The 16,027-nt window shown below is 44.5% G+C and overlaps 2 protein-coding genes across 5 annotated transcripts in view; one reads left to right on the top strand and one right to left on the bottom strand.

Moving 5' to 3' along the window:
- Window positions 1-5,815: 5,815 nt before the first annotated feature.
- On the bottom strand, window positions 5,816-7,149 carry LOC116565380 (translation initiation factor IF-2-like). The gene is made up of 3 exons (XM_032298922.1): window positions 6,764-7,149; window positions 6,171-6,666; window positions 5,816-6,004 (listed from the first exon to the last, which is right to left on the bottom strand). The coding sequence occupies exons 1-3, from the start codon at window positions 7,147-7,149 to the stop codon at window positions 5,879-5,881; spliced, it is 1,008 nt and encodes a 335-aa protein (XP_032154813.1). The 3' UTR covers window positions 5,816-5,878.
- ST3GAL6 (ST3 beta-galactoside alpha-2,3-sialyltransferase 6) overlaps window positions 6,433-16,027 on the top strand; it is a 62,857-nt gene continuing 53,262 nt past the window's right edge. Inside the window, exons 1-2 of one of the 4 annotated variants that reach the window (XM_032299294.1) lie at window positions 6,919-7,004; window positions 8,204-8,289. The gene's annotated coding sequence lies outside the window, so the exon portion shown is untranslated. Of the gene's footprint in view, window positions 6,516-6,730; window positions 7,005-8,203; window positions 8,290-16,027 lie in introns of those variants that run through there. The other 3 variants (XM_032299295.1, XM_032299293.1, XM_032299297.1) reach the window with 3 other exon arrangements.

The raw sequence follows: 16,027 nt of genomic DNA, 5'->3' as shown, positions 1-16,027 counted from the left end.
TTGCTCCTAGAGAGCTGCTAACCATATTTTCCCTATGACGCGCCTGATGCCATTAGTTACTGCTTCTGCCACTATAGTTAGCTCAAAAATTGGATCCATCCCTGAGAGTAAGTGAAACAGAGCATTGACTGGGCTAGGAGGAATGCTGCGTGTGGTCCTGAAGAAAGTTTTCCGTAATCTGCACTCTACATAGCTCTGAAGAAAACACTGTGGTTGTGGAGAACCAGGACTGAAACAATGGAACCTGGAAATGGCCACAGTTCCATTTCAGTCGACAGCTTGAAACCCATTCACAAAAGGCTTCACATTACATTTATTATGGTTATAAATGTTTTCCTGGAATGTCACATTGAAGAATAGTAGGTATTAATTTTTCTCATATCATTCGTTTCTTGAACAGAAAGGCACTATGTCTCAGTTTGGACACATACTAGCTCTGGATCCTTGAACAGATTATGAAACTTCTCTGATTCTTCAATTCCTCATCTGGAATTTTGTCCTGTTCTCTTGATGCCACTCTGTTTACCCTCAGTGAAATGACTGAAAGCTGAGAGAGGGCCCCCAGTGTGCATGGGTGGCAATTCCTTGTGTATTCCCCAGCACAAAGTTTGTATGCTATTAGCGTCTCCCAGCTTGATGAGCTACTTATGTATCCTTATGATGATGAGAGAATTCCCTGCAAGTTTGAGGGTAGATGAGCTCTTTGAATTCTGAGGATAAGAATAATAAATAGCTGATGTACTGTAACTATCAACATCCTAATAATTAAGCACACACCCCTTCACAGTATCAGCTGTTGTCACAACTTCTCAGAAAAATAATTGATCTCCCTTCCCGAAAAAGTAAAAGTCAATTTGTTTTTGTTTTTTTTCTTTTTTTTTAAAGACGGGGCTTCACCATGTTGGTCAGGCTGGTCTTGAACTCCTGACCTCAGGTGATCCGCCCGCCTTGGCCTCCAAAATGCTTGGATTACAGGCATGAGCCACTGCGCCCGGCCGTAAAAGTCAATTTGATGTCTCTAAGCAATTGCATGCAAAACTCTCTAAGTGTAAATGTTTTGGAAAAAAAAAAAAAAAATTTTCAGCTGCAAAGTCAATAGGTGCTTATTGTGAAAATCAAGCATTTGGAAATGTTTTTACAAACATGCACATGAAGTTGCTTTAAGTTCAGCTCTGTAAACCCCGTAAAATAAGACAAAGCTGTAAGCTAAAAAGGTTAAGTGTAAGTAATGAGTTAAGTGAATGCCTAAAGTAAAGCTATTTGTAATACTTTGACAGAATGATGAGTTATGAGACTCTGAAGCAGAAATGAGGAGAAAAGCTCCACAGACGTGTGTGAAGGTGAGATACCTCTCTCCTCTCTTGAAAGGGGAGCATCAATTCCCACAGTACTTCAGGCTTCATAGTCGGATAAGAACTCTAAGCAAGTCGCCCCAAGTTGCAATTGTTTTGCAGATTGCCCCCACACAACTCCAGGAAGAGTTCCCCCCATCTCTGAGTCTGTGTAGGCAATTGCTCAGCAATTAGAAGCTTTCCTCCTGTGTTGACCAAGGTAGCTAGGAGCCAACTAAGAGTTCCTCTTTTCCATCCACTGCTTTGCCACATTGCTTGTTGACTTGAGGCCGAAATGTCTTCTAAGGAGAAAAGTTAAGAAACATTAATTAGGGTTTTGAAATTCAAACCCTAAACAACCCTGTAAATTTGATAGCAATCGCCAAATTGCCATCTAAAAAGGAAATTTACAATTCCATAAACAGTTTCCTGACACTTTTTGATGAAATTGGATCTCATTCATCTTTTTAGTTTCAGCCAATCTTATTTTTCATTATTTTTTACTTAAAATAAATAGTGTTACTATAAAAGGACACATTTTTGCACATTGTAAACTACTTATTTTTCCTGAGGCAGAGTCTCACTCTGTCGCCCAGGCTGGGGTACAGTGGTACAATCTCCACTCACTGCCACCTCTGCCTCCCGGCTTCAAGCAATTCTTCTGCCTCAGCCTCCTGAGTAGCTGGGATTACAGGCATTCACCACCATGCCTGGCTAATTTCTGTATTTTTAGTCAGGATGGTTTCAAACTCCTGACCTCAGGGGATCTGCCTGCCTCAGCCTCCCAAAATGCTGGGATTACAGGTGTGAGCCACGGCGCCTGGCTCTTCTATTTCTTTCATGAATTGTTTGTTTATGGCTTCTGTTCTATTTCAAAATAGGTTTTTGTTTTTGTATTGATCCATAGGAATTTTTTTCAAATATGCTGTATATTCTCCCTTTTAAAAAGTAATATGTTGCACTTATTTCCTGTCAGTTGCCCTATTTATGGTTTCCACTGTACAGATGTTGTACATGTTCAGGAGTTTGGGATGAGTTTATTCCCAGTCTCACCATCCCACCTCCCCTCACCCCCAGCCTTCGGTAAAAGAGAATGAGCAACTAAAACCTCTGACACTTTGACAGAACTGGTAGAATATGAGGACACCATCATTTATGAGGTTGCAAATAAGCTTCCTGGTAGACTTGACTCCTTTTTCTGTACAATCACAATACGGTGGATATTTGCATACGCAAAAATGTAGCTGAGACTCTAGCCTGAAACAGAGATTTTGGAGAAGTATGACTCTGCTTAAAGCAACTAAACTGCTTTTTGGTAATGTGATACATTTTCTACACTGTGGACAGTCATAGCTCTAAATTGGGATTTAGACTGCTTAGGCACTTATTCTTTTTGAGATGTACATATTCTTTAAATAACTGCTTATAGGAGATAAAACGCCAAGACAGTCAGAAGACTGCACTGGCAGGATTTTCTCCTCGAGTTGGAGGAAGGATTGTATGTAAAAAGGATTAGCTTGGTGAAGCTCAGTCATGAATGACATAGTATTTAAAAGTGAACTCAATGTTCTCTGACCAATGTGTAAAATAAAAAAAAAAAAATGGAACTTGACCTTGAAAATTGTTTTTAAAAAGAAACCTTTTGAACATGTACTGTAAAAAAAAAGTTAAATTCTTTTATAATTTAAAAATTTTATAAGAACATTTTAATTAAAAAATAAAATTTTTTGTATTTAAAAAATTATACATCATGTACTATAAAAAATTTAAAAAGTTAAATTTTTTATAAAGCTTATTTTATTTATTTATTTATTTATTTATTTTGAGACAGAGTCTCAATCTGTTACCAGGCACCAGGCTGGAGTGCAATGGTGCAATCTCAGCTCACTGCAACCTCTGCTTCCTGGGTTTAAGCAATTGTCCTGCCTCAGCCTCCCGAGTAGCTGGGGCTACAGGTGCACGCCACCACGCCCAACTAATTTTTGTATTTTTAGTAGACATGGAGTTTCACCGTGTTGGCCAGGATGGTCTCAATCTCTTGACCTCATGATCCACCCTCCTCGGCCTCCCAAAGTGCTGGGATTACAGGCATGAGCCACCGCGCCCAGCTTATAAAGATTATTTTATAAGAGGATTTTTATATTATAATATAAAATTTTTATATTTTAAAAATTATTTTACAAGAGGATATTGTGGCTGGCCTGTCGTCACTTTATAGGTAGCTCCGATCCTGTGGTTCACCTACTATGATCTGATCTGATTGTCGTGCTGAGAGCACGCCCTTATGAGTAGGTCTCCTACAAGAAGTAGACATTCTTGCCATCAGTCATGTCAGGAAAGGCTGTACTTGGGACAGAACATGAGAATTTAGAAGGCAGATCTACACAGTGGGGATGAGGAGGAAATACTTTCTTTGGTCTGTTCTAGAGTGCACATTTACAAGTGCTGAATGGCCTCCTGTGGTAATGTGGGGAACCTGGCCTCTACCTGTCAGTGGTACACAGAGGCCACAGCCTATGAAACAACAGCATGTATTTCAAAGAGATTGCACCACCATAATCAAAAAACAAACCTAGCAAAACGGGGCCAGCCCTATATGTACACTGCCTGAAAATTATGATTTTAGAGGCCTTTGAAAGACCTTGCATGTCCCAAGAGTCCTCTCCTCCGTTGTGGCTTTTCCCCTCCCAGCTTATTAGAATAAATCTTCTATCAAAAGGCTGAATTAAATATACATATATTGGGAGAGCATTTTTTTTCAAAACAATGACCAAAAACACTAACCCGGAGAGGACTAAAAACTTTTTTTTTTTTCTTTTTTTTGAGACGGAGTTTCGCTGTTGTTGCCCAGACTGGAGTGCAATGGCACGATCTTGGCTCACCGCAACCTCCACCTCCTGGGTTCAGGCAATTCTCCTGCCTCAGCCTCCCGAGTAGCTGGGACTACAGGCACGCACCATCATGCCCAGCTAATTTTTGTATTTTTAGTAGAGATGAGGTTTCACCTTGTTGACCAGGATGGTCTCCATCTCTTGACCTCGTGATCCACCCGCCTCCTCGGCCTCCCAAAGTGCTGGGATTATAGGCGTGAGCCACCCCGTCCGGCCACTAAAAACTTTTAATTCCATCATCCTACTTAAGTCTTTGTCAGTTTCCACAGGCATAATAAAACATTTACATAATAGCAATCATGTGCCCACACAGTAATGTATCCTGAATTTTTACACAGTAATGTTACATAGATCAACCCCCTCCCCCACCACCACAAAGAGTTACATAGTGGTGATATCTCAGAAAGAACAATGAATTTGTCCCTAGGTGCTTTCCTTTGAGTCACAGCTCCAACACAGGCAGTACAAACACAGGCAGTACATCGCTTAACCACCTAACTCTATTCCTTCCTTTCTACCATGACTGGCTTGCAGGATGAGTGAGAGGAACAAATACAACGCACGGTGTGTGCCTGACTCATGGTGGGCAATGACTGGTAGTTAATATTTTTAGCGTTATTTTTAAAGTCAACATTTGACTTCCTGAACTGATGGGTTTTGTGGCAAGCACTGTGCCGAGCCTTCTTTACAACAGAGACTGTTTTCATCCTCATTACACTTCAAGAGAAGTTGTAGTATCTCACTTTACACGTGGCAAAAAAGAAGCCCACTGTGGTGAAGCCGCTTACCGAAAGTCACACAGCAGGTCAGTGGAAGAGGCAGCTTTTGAACTAGGTTGGGGCGAACAGTAGTTACTGGCCACTACCAAATGTGAAACACAAATGTCACCTCAGAACAGCAGATAGCCTCTCTTCTTAGCACATTACTTTGTAGATTCAAAAAGTCCAGAAGGCCAGAGTGGATGAGGTGAAATACAGTTTTAGTTTTTAGGCTCATGAACAAGAGCGGTCAATAAAGAACCCAGGAGAAATTAAAAGAGCAAAGTAAACCTCAACACCAATTAGTTCAGATAGACAAATTCCCTCCCTTCACTATCCTGATGTCTCAAGAGCCACGTTTAAAATTACAAAATCTGTGTGGGTTATGTCAAAGGCAATCTGTAGAAGGGCAAAGAATATGAATTATCCGAGCCCTTCAGCTTTTTTTTTGTTGCTGATAGTAGGATTGGGAAAATAACAAATGGTACCTCCCAGGGCTGTTGTTATAATTAAGACAAATACCAGAGCAGTTTGGGAGGTGGAGGCAGGCGGATCACTTGAGGTCAGGAGTTTGGATCCAGCCCGGCCCACATAGGGAAACCTTATCTCTACTAAAAATACAAAAATTAGCTGAGCGTAGTGGGGCGCGCTTGTGATCTAAGCTACTTGGGAGGCTGAGGCAGGAGAATCGCTTGAGCCGGGAAAGCAGAGGTTGCGGTGAGCCAAGATCGTGCCGCTGGACTCCAGCCTGGGTGACAAAGCAAGATCCTGTCTCAAGAAAAAAAAAAAAAAGAAAGAAAGAAAGAAAAATATATATATATATATATATGAGAGAGAGATAGAGAGAGACAGACAGTGAGAAATACCAGAAAGCCCATCACAGATGAAGGACTTTGTTTCACTTCATGACACACTGCCAACTTTGAATTGCATCCAAGTCCGTGGGTCTTCTCTCTGGGGTCATTTGATCGCACGTGACGACACTGCTCAGTGCCCGAAGGTTGCGGCTATGACTTAAATGTTTCTACACAAGGAATTATTTGACAGACAAGTTTTAAAAAGCATTCAGAGCCATCCAAGTAAGAGGACATTTATAACGTAGGCTTTTTTCCAGGGAGGCAAAAGGCAGAAAGCACGTTCCACCTTCGTTCTCCCTGAAGTAATTGCTTCAAAAGATAAAAAGTACTCACACATTTGCCCTTGGAGGGCAGAGCCCCGGAATTCAGGCGCTCTCTGCACACTCCTCCCCTTCGGCTGGGCTTTGTGTCACAGTTCGCGGAGCGGCGAGCGTCCGGGTTTGCCTCTGCGCCCGCCAGCCCGGCGGGGAAGGGGAGTGCCCGGCCACCCCTCACTCCAGCTCCTGCAGCTTTGCAAACACTCCAGGGCGGGATGGGAGTGTCTTCTTGGCGGTGGAAATCGATCCTCCTACCTTGTCCTGAAGCCACCCGCCGCCTTTCCCCGTCCCTCCCTCCGCGGTGATTTTCCGGCCCCGGCGCCCGGCGAGGGCGCGCGGTGGAGTCTGCCCCGCCCGAAAGGTAGGGACTCGGCTGCGCTCCCTCGTTGCCGCCCGGGGGGACAGCGAGGCCCGCAGCCTCCCGCCGCTTCGCACCTTCCTCCGCGAATCTGGGGCGGCCGCGGCCACCGCGCAACTGGCGCCAGCCGCGGAGCCGGAGCAGCTTCCCGCAGCTCCGGAGCGCTCGGCGCAGTCGCCCGGCACCCGGACCCCGGAGCGGCGGGCAGCGCGCGGGCCGGCGGGAGCCTGAGACTCCGCGCAGCGCCGCGCCCTCCTGTGCTTCCCCGCCGGATCCGGGGGGAAGGAATCGTGCCCGCGCCGCCTTCCTCTGGTTTCCGTCGGCCGCGGCTCCGGCGGCCCGATGCGGCAGGCGCCGCGGGAGAGGAGCAGCCGGCTGCAGCGAGAGCGGCCCCCCCGGTCACGGAGCCCCGCGCGCCTCTGCAGTCGTCGCTGCTGGGCCTCGGCGGGGCAGTCTCGCCGGCCGGCTTCGCTGCGGGTTCGCATTGCCTGGGTGAGGGCGACTGGGGTGCGGGGAGCCCGCGTCCTGGGCCGGGGCAGGGCGGCCTGGGGTCTGTGCCGCCCGGACCCTCCGGCGTTTCAGCCTCTGAGGTCAGCGTTGGGGGTGGGGACGCGGAGGGCTGGTCGCCCCGCCACATGCCCTGCCGGCCCCAGGGAGCGTGGCGTGCGGGGACCACGGGGGCCACGGGCGTTGGGACCCGCGAGCCAGCCGGGGTGCGCTGCAGCCGCGGCGGGGAGGGCGCCCGGGGGTCCTGGAGCCATGGAGGGCGGGAGGGGCGCGCAGCCTCGCGGGTAAGCGCAGGAGCCGCGGGGGCAGAGACGATCTGCCCTGGGACCCTCTTTCATCGAATCGCCCGCGAGGTTGTGCGGTCGCGAAGCCGGGAGGAGCGTCCAGCGCCTCCTTCACTATTGTTTTCTTGTGAAAGGGTCTGTACGCGGGGAGGGCTGGGGTCTGGAAGGTTCTGGTCTCCTACCGTAGAAAGTTTTCCGAGAAACGCTTCTTCCCTCCACAATAGAACTAGACCTAACAAAACAAGCACCGAGGCAGTTTAGGAGAAAGGGGGACGGTGAGTAAATCGCGGTGTTTGGGCTGCTGTTAATTTTCAAGATAGATAAGGGAGAAGCCGCTTGTCCTGCTGCGGCCGCCGGCTCCGGAGCTCCCGGCAATCTCAGGCTTCTTTCTTATGTGCTGTTATTTTGGCTTAAAAGAAAATCTATGAAAAGCGAACTCCAGAAACCAGAAACAAACCCAAAACACTTATTTCTTTCTTTTTTTTTTTTGAGGATTTTCAGTAGAGGGGGTTGGCGGGGCGGTGGGGAGGAGCGGGCGGGGTAGGAGAGGCCGCTGTTGAAAGGTAATGTTTAAAAACTGTGTGTTGGGGGGCGGGGTAGGGGTGCGAATAACATAGTGACTGCTGGTGTGTCGGAAACCACAGCGATTCTAAACTCCAAGTCCCATTTCCCTCACGAGGACCAGCTGGGTGCTCTGAGTAGGTGGATAGTTAAGGAGACTGCAGAGCTGCTGGAAGCTCCTCGTGCTCTGTGCTCTCGTGTCCACGCTGACCTTTGAGCCTAGTTAACTCCTGGGGTCTCCAGTGGCCACCTCTATTACGGTAGCCCGAATGTTTGACTTTGCGGTCTTCAGACTTCCTCACCTAGCTGCAGACCATGAAACTGTCTTTGTATTTACAGGCAGATGTTAAATATTTGGGAAGATCTGCTGAGGCTGCCAGGTTATTTTCCGTCTGAAGGCATGCTGATTTGACATTCACAAGTTGGTTTGTTGCTTTCTTTCTATTTCACTAAGAACTGCTCTTCATACCAAGATCTGCGAAAAAAGATGCCCTTAGATTGTTATTTATTGTCTCTGAGCAAGGCCAGATTCATCAGAGGCTCTTTAGATAATGGCAGTTTTGCTTATAAGAAGACAATTTTTCTAGAAAGTGCTGTCTTGGTCTGGTTTCCTGAGCTGTTCTCATGGTCGAGATCTTCATTCCTTGTCATGTTGCTTTCCTTGAACTGTATTTTTACTATAGTTGCTCAGTGTATCAGTCCCATATTGAGCTATATATTGTTTAAATGGTGCAGTACAATGGGACTGCAATTTTGACTACATTTCAGCAGATTTATTGGAGATAGTTTTTTCTTATGCCCCGAATCAATTTAAAAAAAAAAACCAAAAACCTTTAAGGCTCAGAGAATAATAGCGTTGACAGAAGAATACCGTTAAGAGACGTACCGTTTAAAAACATCAATTTAACATATCCTGTTAAATTGTAAATTGCACGTTTTCTCATTCAGTGGCAGAGGACTGGATTTCACAGCCATTTTATTCTGTTGGAGACATTTCTGTGTTCCACATCATGTGGAAGCTTATGGGAGAAGTGAGTAATGCCAGGTTTCCCACATTTCCCTGATAAGCATCATCTGCTAACTATGCAGACTGCCAGATGGCTTCCATGGAAATTGTGCTTCCATCCAGGATTGGGGACCAGGGATCTGTTCAGCATGCATTTTAGGTGATGCTTATTGAGAAGGTGAGGGAAGCATGGAACTCCTTTTTGGCACCCACTCTGATTCGTGGTGTGTTTTCATATGCCATTTTATTTAATCTTCCTGACAAGACTCCTGCAAGAAAGGAATTTTTAGCCTCATTTTATAGCTTAAAAAACCAAGATTGTCTTAGGTTGAGTTGCAGTGGCTCACATAAAGGTCTGACTGTACCTCTGCCCACACCATCCCAGGAATCCTCTTTAGTATACATTCTGCACAAATTCTTCCATTCCCTGTGTATCTCTTTCTCCTTTGCCTGGCATATCCTCATTTATATATACCGTGGTCTGAATATACCTTTCTAGTTATCCCCAGGTTGGGCTTCTTGATTAGGTGGTCTGCATACTTTGCCTTCCTTTCGACAGCTTCAGACTTTCACCAGCTAGGTACCTTCTGTCTTCTGCACATCTCTGATGTGCCACTTAGGTGTGTGGAGTCTGGTGGAATCTAGGAGTTTATTCTGTTGTCAAGATAGGAGGAAGGCAGATTTTGTGAAGCCTTCATGGAGTTTTAATTGTATTCTAATTAGAATGGGATGCCAGGAGATTTTTGATGAGAACTCAATTCAGTCTTCCCCTAGTGGTGATGGGCTTTCCTGTCTCTTCTCTTTTTTTTTTTTTGAGACAGAGTCTCGCTCTGTCGCCAGGCGCCAGGCTGGAGTACAGTGGCGTGATCTCAGCTCACTGCAACCTCCACCTCCTAGATTCAAGCAATTCTCCTGCCTCAGCCTCCTGGGTAGCAGGTGCATGCCACCACGCCCAGCTAATATTTTTCTATTTTTAGTAGACATGGGGTTTCACCATGTTGGCCAGGATGGTCTTGATCTCTTGACCTCATGATCCGCCCGCCTTGGCCTCCCAAAGTGCCGGGATTACAGGCTTGAGCCACTGCGCCCGGCCCTCTTTCTTTCTTTTTGAGAGGGATTCTTGCCCTGTCACTCAGGCTGGAGTGTAGTGATGTGATCTCTGCTCACCGCAACCCTCGCCTCCTGGGTTCAAGTGATTCTCCTGTCTCAGCCTCCCAAGTAGCTGGGATTGCAGGCATGTGCCACCACATCTGGCTAATTTTTGTATTTTTTAAATAGAGACGAGGTTTTGCCATGTTGGCCAGGCTGGTCTTGAACTCCTGAACTCAGGTGATCTGCCCACCTTGGCCTCCCAAAGTGTTGGAATTACAGGCATGAGCCACCACACCTGACTCTCCTGTCTCATCTGTCTCTCTTTCACACACACAAACACACAAATTTCTATTCTTAGTTGCTTTTTCTTTCTTCCTATTAATTGGCCATAATCAATTTCCCCAGGGCAGAGCACAGGAATATCACAAAAACAGGCAGGGCTCGGATAAACCTGTACAGTATTCCTTTTATTCTCTTGTCCTTTGATTTCAGGATGTCTCATCATCACCACTCTATTAGTATCTAGGGATGCTTGGCATAATTTTTAAAGAAAAAAATATTTTTGAGATTCTTTGGCTCATTGTTAACTTACATACTTAGCTAACATACAAAAAAACTAATTTTTGGCTTTTCTGATTAATATAGTGGCATAAAACCTCAAGAGACCTAGCTCCCATTCAGTGACACCCAAAGGCTCAAAGTAAAGGGATGGAGAAGCAAATGGAAAACAGAAAAAAGCAGGGGTTGCTATTCTGATTTTAGACAAAACAGATTTTATTTTTTTATTTTTTGACAAAACAGATTTTAAACCAACAAAACCCCAAAACAGAAGTGGTGATAAGGTTTGGACCTGCGCTGCCCCCAGGTCCAGGTTCCATTGTAATCCTCAGTGTTGGTGACGGGGCCTGGTGGGAGGTGACTGGATCAGGGATGCAGTTTCTAATGGTTTAACACCATCCTCCTGGGTGCTGTTCTTGTGATACTGAGTGAGTTCTCGCAATATCTGGTTGTTTAGCAACCCCGCCCCCAACTGCATTTCCTCCTACTCCAGTTATATGGGATGTGCCAGCTTCCCCTTCACCTTCTGCCATGATTGTAAGTTTCCTGAGGCTCCCCAGCCATGCTTTCTGTACAGCCTGAAGAACTGTGAGCCAATTAAACTTCTCTTCACTATGTATTATCCAGTCTCAGGTCTCTCTCTCTCTCTCTCTCTTTTCTTTTCCCTTTTTACTTTTTGAGATAGGATCTCACTCTGTTGAACAAGCTGGAGTGCAGTGGCATAATCATTGCTCACTGCAGCCTCAACCTCATGGGCACAAGCAATCTTACCACCTCAGCGTCTTAGGTAGCTGGGACTACAGGTACATGCTGCCACACCTCGCTAATTTTTAAAAAATTATTTGTAGAGACAGGGTCTCACTGAATTGGCCAAGCTAGTCTTGACCTTCTGGGCTCTAGTGATCCCTGCCTCAGCCTCCCAAAGTGTTGGGATCACAGGCGTGAGCCACTATGCCCAAACTCAGATATTTCTTTTTTTTTTGAGACGGAGTTTCGCTCTTGTTACACAGGCTGGAGTGCAATGGCGCGATCTCGGCTCACCGCAACCTCCGCCTCCTGGGTTCAGGCAATTCTCCTGCCTCAGCCTCCTGAGTAGCTGGGATTACAGGCACGCACCACCATGCCCAGCTAATTTTTTGTATTTTTAGTAGAGACGGGGTTTCACCATGTTGATCAGGATGGTCTCGATCTCTTGACCTCGTGATCCACCCGCCTAGGCCTCCCAAAGTGCTGGGATTACAGGCTTGAGCCACCGTGCCCGGCCAGATATTTCTTTATAGCAGTGTGAGTGAACTAATACAGATAGGCATTATATAATGATAAAGAGTTCAATAGGAAGACCTAACTATCCAAAATATATATGCAGCCAACACAGGAGCACCCAGATTCATAATAAAAGGTAATACCTATGAAGAGATTTAGATTTCCACACAATAATAGTGGGAGACTTTAACAACCCGTTGGCAGTATTAGACAGATAATCACGGCCGAAAATTAACAAATATTCAGGACCTGAACTTAACACTTGACAGAATGTACCTAATAGACATCTACAGAGCTCTCCACCACAAAACAATAGAATATACATTCTTCTCATCTGCACATGGCACATACTCTAAAATCAGCCACACAAATGGATATAAAATAATCCTCAGCAAATTAAAAGAAAACCAAAATCATATCAGCCACGCTGTCAAACCACAATACAATAAAATAGAAATCAATACTAAGAAAATCACTCAAAACCATACAGTTATATGAAAATGAAAGAACCTGCTCCTGAGTGACCTTTTGGAAAACAGTGAAATTCAGATAGAAACGAAGTTCTTTGAAACTAATGAGAACAAAGATACAGTATACCAGAATCTCTGGGACACAGCTAACACATTGCTAAGAGGGAAGCTTATAGTGCTAAATGCCTACATCAGAAATCCCAAAAGGTCCCCAATTAACAAGCTAACATCACATGTAGAAGAACTGGAGACAAGAGCAAACCGAGTCTAAAGCTAGCAGAAGACAAGAAATAACCAGTATCAGACCTGAGGTGAAGGAAATTGAGACCAAAAAACCCATACAAAATGCCATATAATCACAGGCTTCTTGTCTTTGAGCTGATTCTATGAAATCCCCTTTCCCATAACATTAGATTTTAGTCTTAAAAGGAATCAGCCTACTCCTTCTGACCTCTTAGTGGAGTTTTCATCTTAGGAAATATTCTATTGCAAATATTTAGGCAGGAACGCTAGAAAGAAATCTCAAATGCTTTTATTAAAATCTTGTTCAACTTGTTAATATGTAGAGTCCTTAATATATCAATGGGTGAAGGAAGTAGACATTGGGAATGTGTGCGTTTTCTGTGGTTAGCGTAGGGTCCAAGAATAAAAGGAGAGCATAGATGTTATTTTCTTAATTCCCTCTTTTTTTGGTGGATAACTGATTGCATTTAAAAACTGCAACATGGGTTATGCAGTTGCGTTTAGATAAGAGCTGTGAGGCGATAGGTAATATAGACATTCAAGTAGGGTACAAATGGATTTTTCAACTACACTTTAGAACAGCACTTTATTTAATTAATTTAATTTTATTTATTTATTTATTTTTTTTTGGGACGGAGTTTCGCTCTTGTTACCCAGGCTGGAGTGCAATGGCGTGATCTCGGCTCACAGCAGCCTCCGCCTCCCGGGTTCAGGCAATTCTCCTGCCTCAGCCTCCTGAGTAGCTGGGATTACAGGCACACACCACCATGCCCAGCTAATTTTTTGTATTTTTAGTAGAGACGGGGTTTCACCGTGTTGACCAGGATGGTCTCGATCTCTTGACCTCGTGATCCACCCGCCTCAATCTCCCAAAGTGCTGGGATTACAGGCTTGAGCCACCGCGTCCGGCCCCTAATTTTATTTTTTTGAGATGGACTCTTGCTCTGTCACCAGGCAAGAGTGCAGTGGTGCAATATTGGCTCACTGCAGCCTCCACCTCCTGGGATCAAGCGATTCTTCTGCCTCAGCCTCCCGAGTAGCTGGGACCACAGACGCATGCCACCATGCCTGGCTAATTTTTGTATTTTTAGCAGAGACGGGTTTCTCCATGGCCAGGATGGCCTCGATCTCTTGACCTCGTGATCTGCACGCCTCAGCCTCCCAAAGTGCTGGGATTACAGGCGTGAGCCACCGCACCCGGCGATTTAATTTATAATCTTATTTAATTGATTGTCATAGTTAAAGGAGCTTTCTGTTGTAAATGATCTTGTGAGAGAAAGGACATTGCTGTCAAAATATTTTTAATATTTAAGGCAAATATTTCAGGTAAACATCAAAGTGATTAGCTAATTATTCTTGTTTTATCCCAGCTATGCTACAATTAAATGATAAATAATTGGATTTTTTGATAAACGGGATGTAAGGAGATCTGCGTGCTTTGTGATCATGAAGGATCTAAATATTTTGCAGGCATGAATTTTTTGGAGGACAAATCTGACTCACTGCAAAAATCTTTTTTTACAAATTGGGTGTGTATGGCTCTTCTGCTTTAATCACAGAATAAAAAATCATAATCTTATAAGAATCTTATATTCAAGCTCTCTAATTATGACCGTCAATATTCTTGGACATATACCTTTCATAATAACCTTCCTCAAGCATGATTTTCATTATGATTTTTTTTTTCTGCTCGAAAATCCAGGGAATTTCTTCCGCTGATCTCTGAGGTTTTCTGCCATCTCATGTTGCTGACTTGCTTTTTATTGTCCTGTTCGATGCTGTAGCCACGCAGACCTGGTGCTTTAGCTCGGGCTGTTCTTGACACCCAGTGCCATTCTGCTTCCCCTTCACACTCTCCGGTCTCAGCCAGATTACAACCTGTGTTCAGTTTCCAACTTCGTGACTTATCATTGCATGACTGCGAGCACACTGCTTAACTTCTCGGAGCCTTACTTTCCTTATCTGTAAATTTGAAATAATAGCCACATCACAGTCATTGTGATAATGAAAAAGAAAACACAGGCAAGTATTTGAACATAGATTCTGCCAAATATCAAATGTTTAATCCGTGTTATCTGCCACTATTACTGTCATAACTCTGTTTTTATAGCTATTATGACAATTCTATTCTCCCTCAACTAGTTAAAAATTGACTTTCCACCGAAAGCCTTTCGGGTTGGTCTTACATATCTATTTTTTTCCTCACGTATATTTCCTCTTAGTACCTGGCTTCCCTTTGGACTTTTTAAATTTACCTATGTTGTTACATTTCTTTCGTCATTCTTCAGTAAATAGCAACAAATACTTGGGCAGCTATCGTGTGCCAAGTACTCTGCTATTATTGAGGGGTCCACTGGCATATAGTAGAGGGATGCACTCTGTGTGTGTGTGTGTGTGTGTGTGTGTGTGTGTGTGCGCGCGCGCGCGTGTGTGCATGTATGTACATATGCTTTTAAGTGGAGTTGGGGAAAGAAAACCTGTCCGTTGAATAGAGCTATGAATTTTTCAGAATAAACTAGGCTTGCAGAGCAAAAACCCTTCTCTCCAGATGTCCATGAGAAAACTTAACATCTTTAATCTGAGATTTTTTTTATGGTTCAAACCGTAGGAGTATTATAGTTATCCCTGTTCTTGAAACAGTTTTACATATGCTTTCTTGGATTCCTGTGTCATTATCCAGATGCAGGGTAGAGATAGAAAGGGAAGTCCTCCTTGAAGAACAGAATCCCAACAGATGATTCCAGGAGCGGGAGTGTTGTGGGAGGGAAATTTAGGGGCAGGGTGAGAGGAGAGGGAGAACATTCTGGTCAGCAGAAATAGTGTGATCGAAGGTGCTGAGACATGAAACAGTGCCAAGTACGATTGAGACGTGTGCAGACAAGGTGTTCCCAGAGGACAGTGTCAGAAGTTGGGCATTTCAGGAGCTGAGGCAGGAGAGGCCATGGAGTCAGCTGGATCAGACTTAGAGACCTATGGCTCATGTATTTATGTCTCTCTATAAGGCACTTGGGGAGGTAGGTCTGTATAAGCAATTTATAACAGGTAAATTCTGCATGTTGCTTCTAAACTTGGACTTGGGGCTTACAATATGGCATGTAATACGTTTCTTCCAATTGCTGTTTTCACAAGAATGTGAGAAAAACGTTAGTTAAGGTAATATGTAATTGATATTTAGCACTCTCATTTTTAATAGCTTGGGGTGTTTAAAGGATGGAAATGTGAAGTACCATTTGTGATTTCTGAGACGGGGGATGCTGTGTAGAGGTTGATAGTAGAGATGGGCTTTGACAGGATGGAGATACCCAATAGGAGAGTCAAGAGGTCACTACAAGTGTGTGGCCTTGAACCTTTCAGTACCTTCTTCATATATTTTATGCAGTAGAAAGCCAAGTGCTTTCTATCCACAGCTTCATTTTCCACAATTATGTATATCACAATGTACATATGCATTTTCATCAATATTTGATTTGCAGTTCTTTGTTGGCATTGCAATTAAGTTTTGGTTTCCTTCCCCTCTCCACTCCTTTGATT

The sequence above is a fragment of the Sapajus apella genome, unplaced genomic scaffold (assembly GCF_009761245.1).
Source record: "Sapajus apella isolate SASKATOON/1434 unplaced genomic scaffold, GSC_monkey_1.0 scaffold40, whole genome shotgun sequence".
In the NCBI taxonomy this organism is placed as follows: domain Eukaryota; kingdom Metazoa; phylum Chordata; class Mammalia; order Primates; family Cebidae; genus Sapajus; species Sapajus apella.
Note: the sequence above shows the minus strand (reverse complement) of the source record. Positions and strands in the feature narration are given on the sequence as shown.

Coding starts and splice junctions, on each gene's coding strand:
- LOC116565380 (XM_032298922.1), bottom strand. CDS start 7,149: ATGTGGCGGGGCGACCAGCCCTCCGCGTCCCCACCCCCAACGCTGACC. Junction 6,667..6,763: donor CGGCGGGGAAGCACAGGAGG/GCGCGGCGCTGC, acceptor AGCGCTCCGGAG/CTGCGGGAAGCTGCTCCGGC. Junction 6,005..6,170: donor TGCCCTCCAAGGGCAAATGT/GTGAGTACTTTT, acceptor TTCCTTGTGTAG/AAACATTTAAGTCATAGCCG.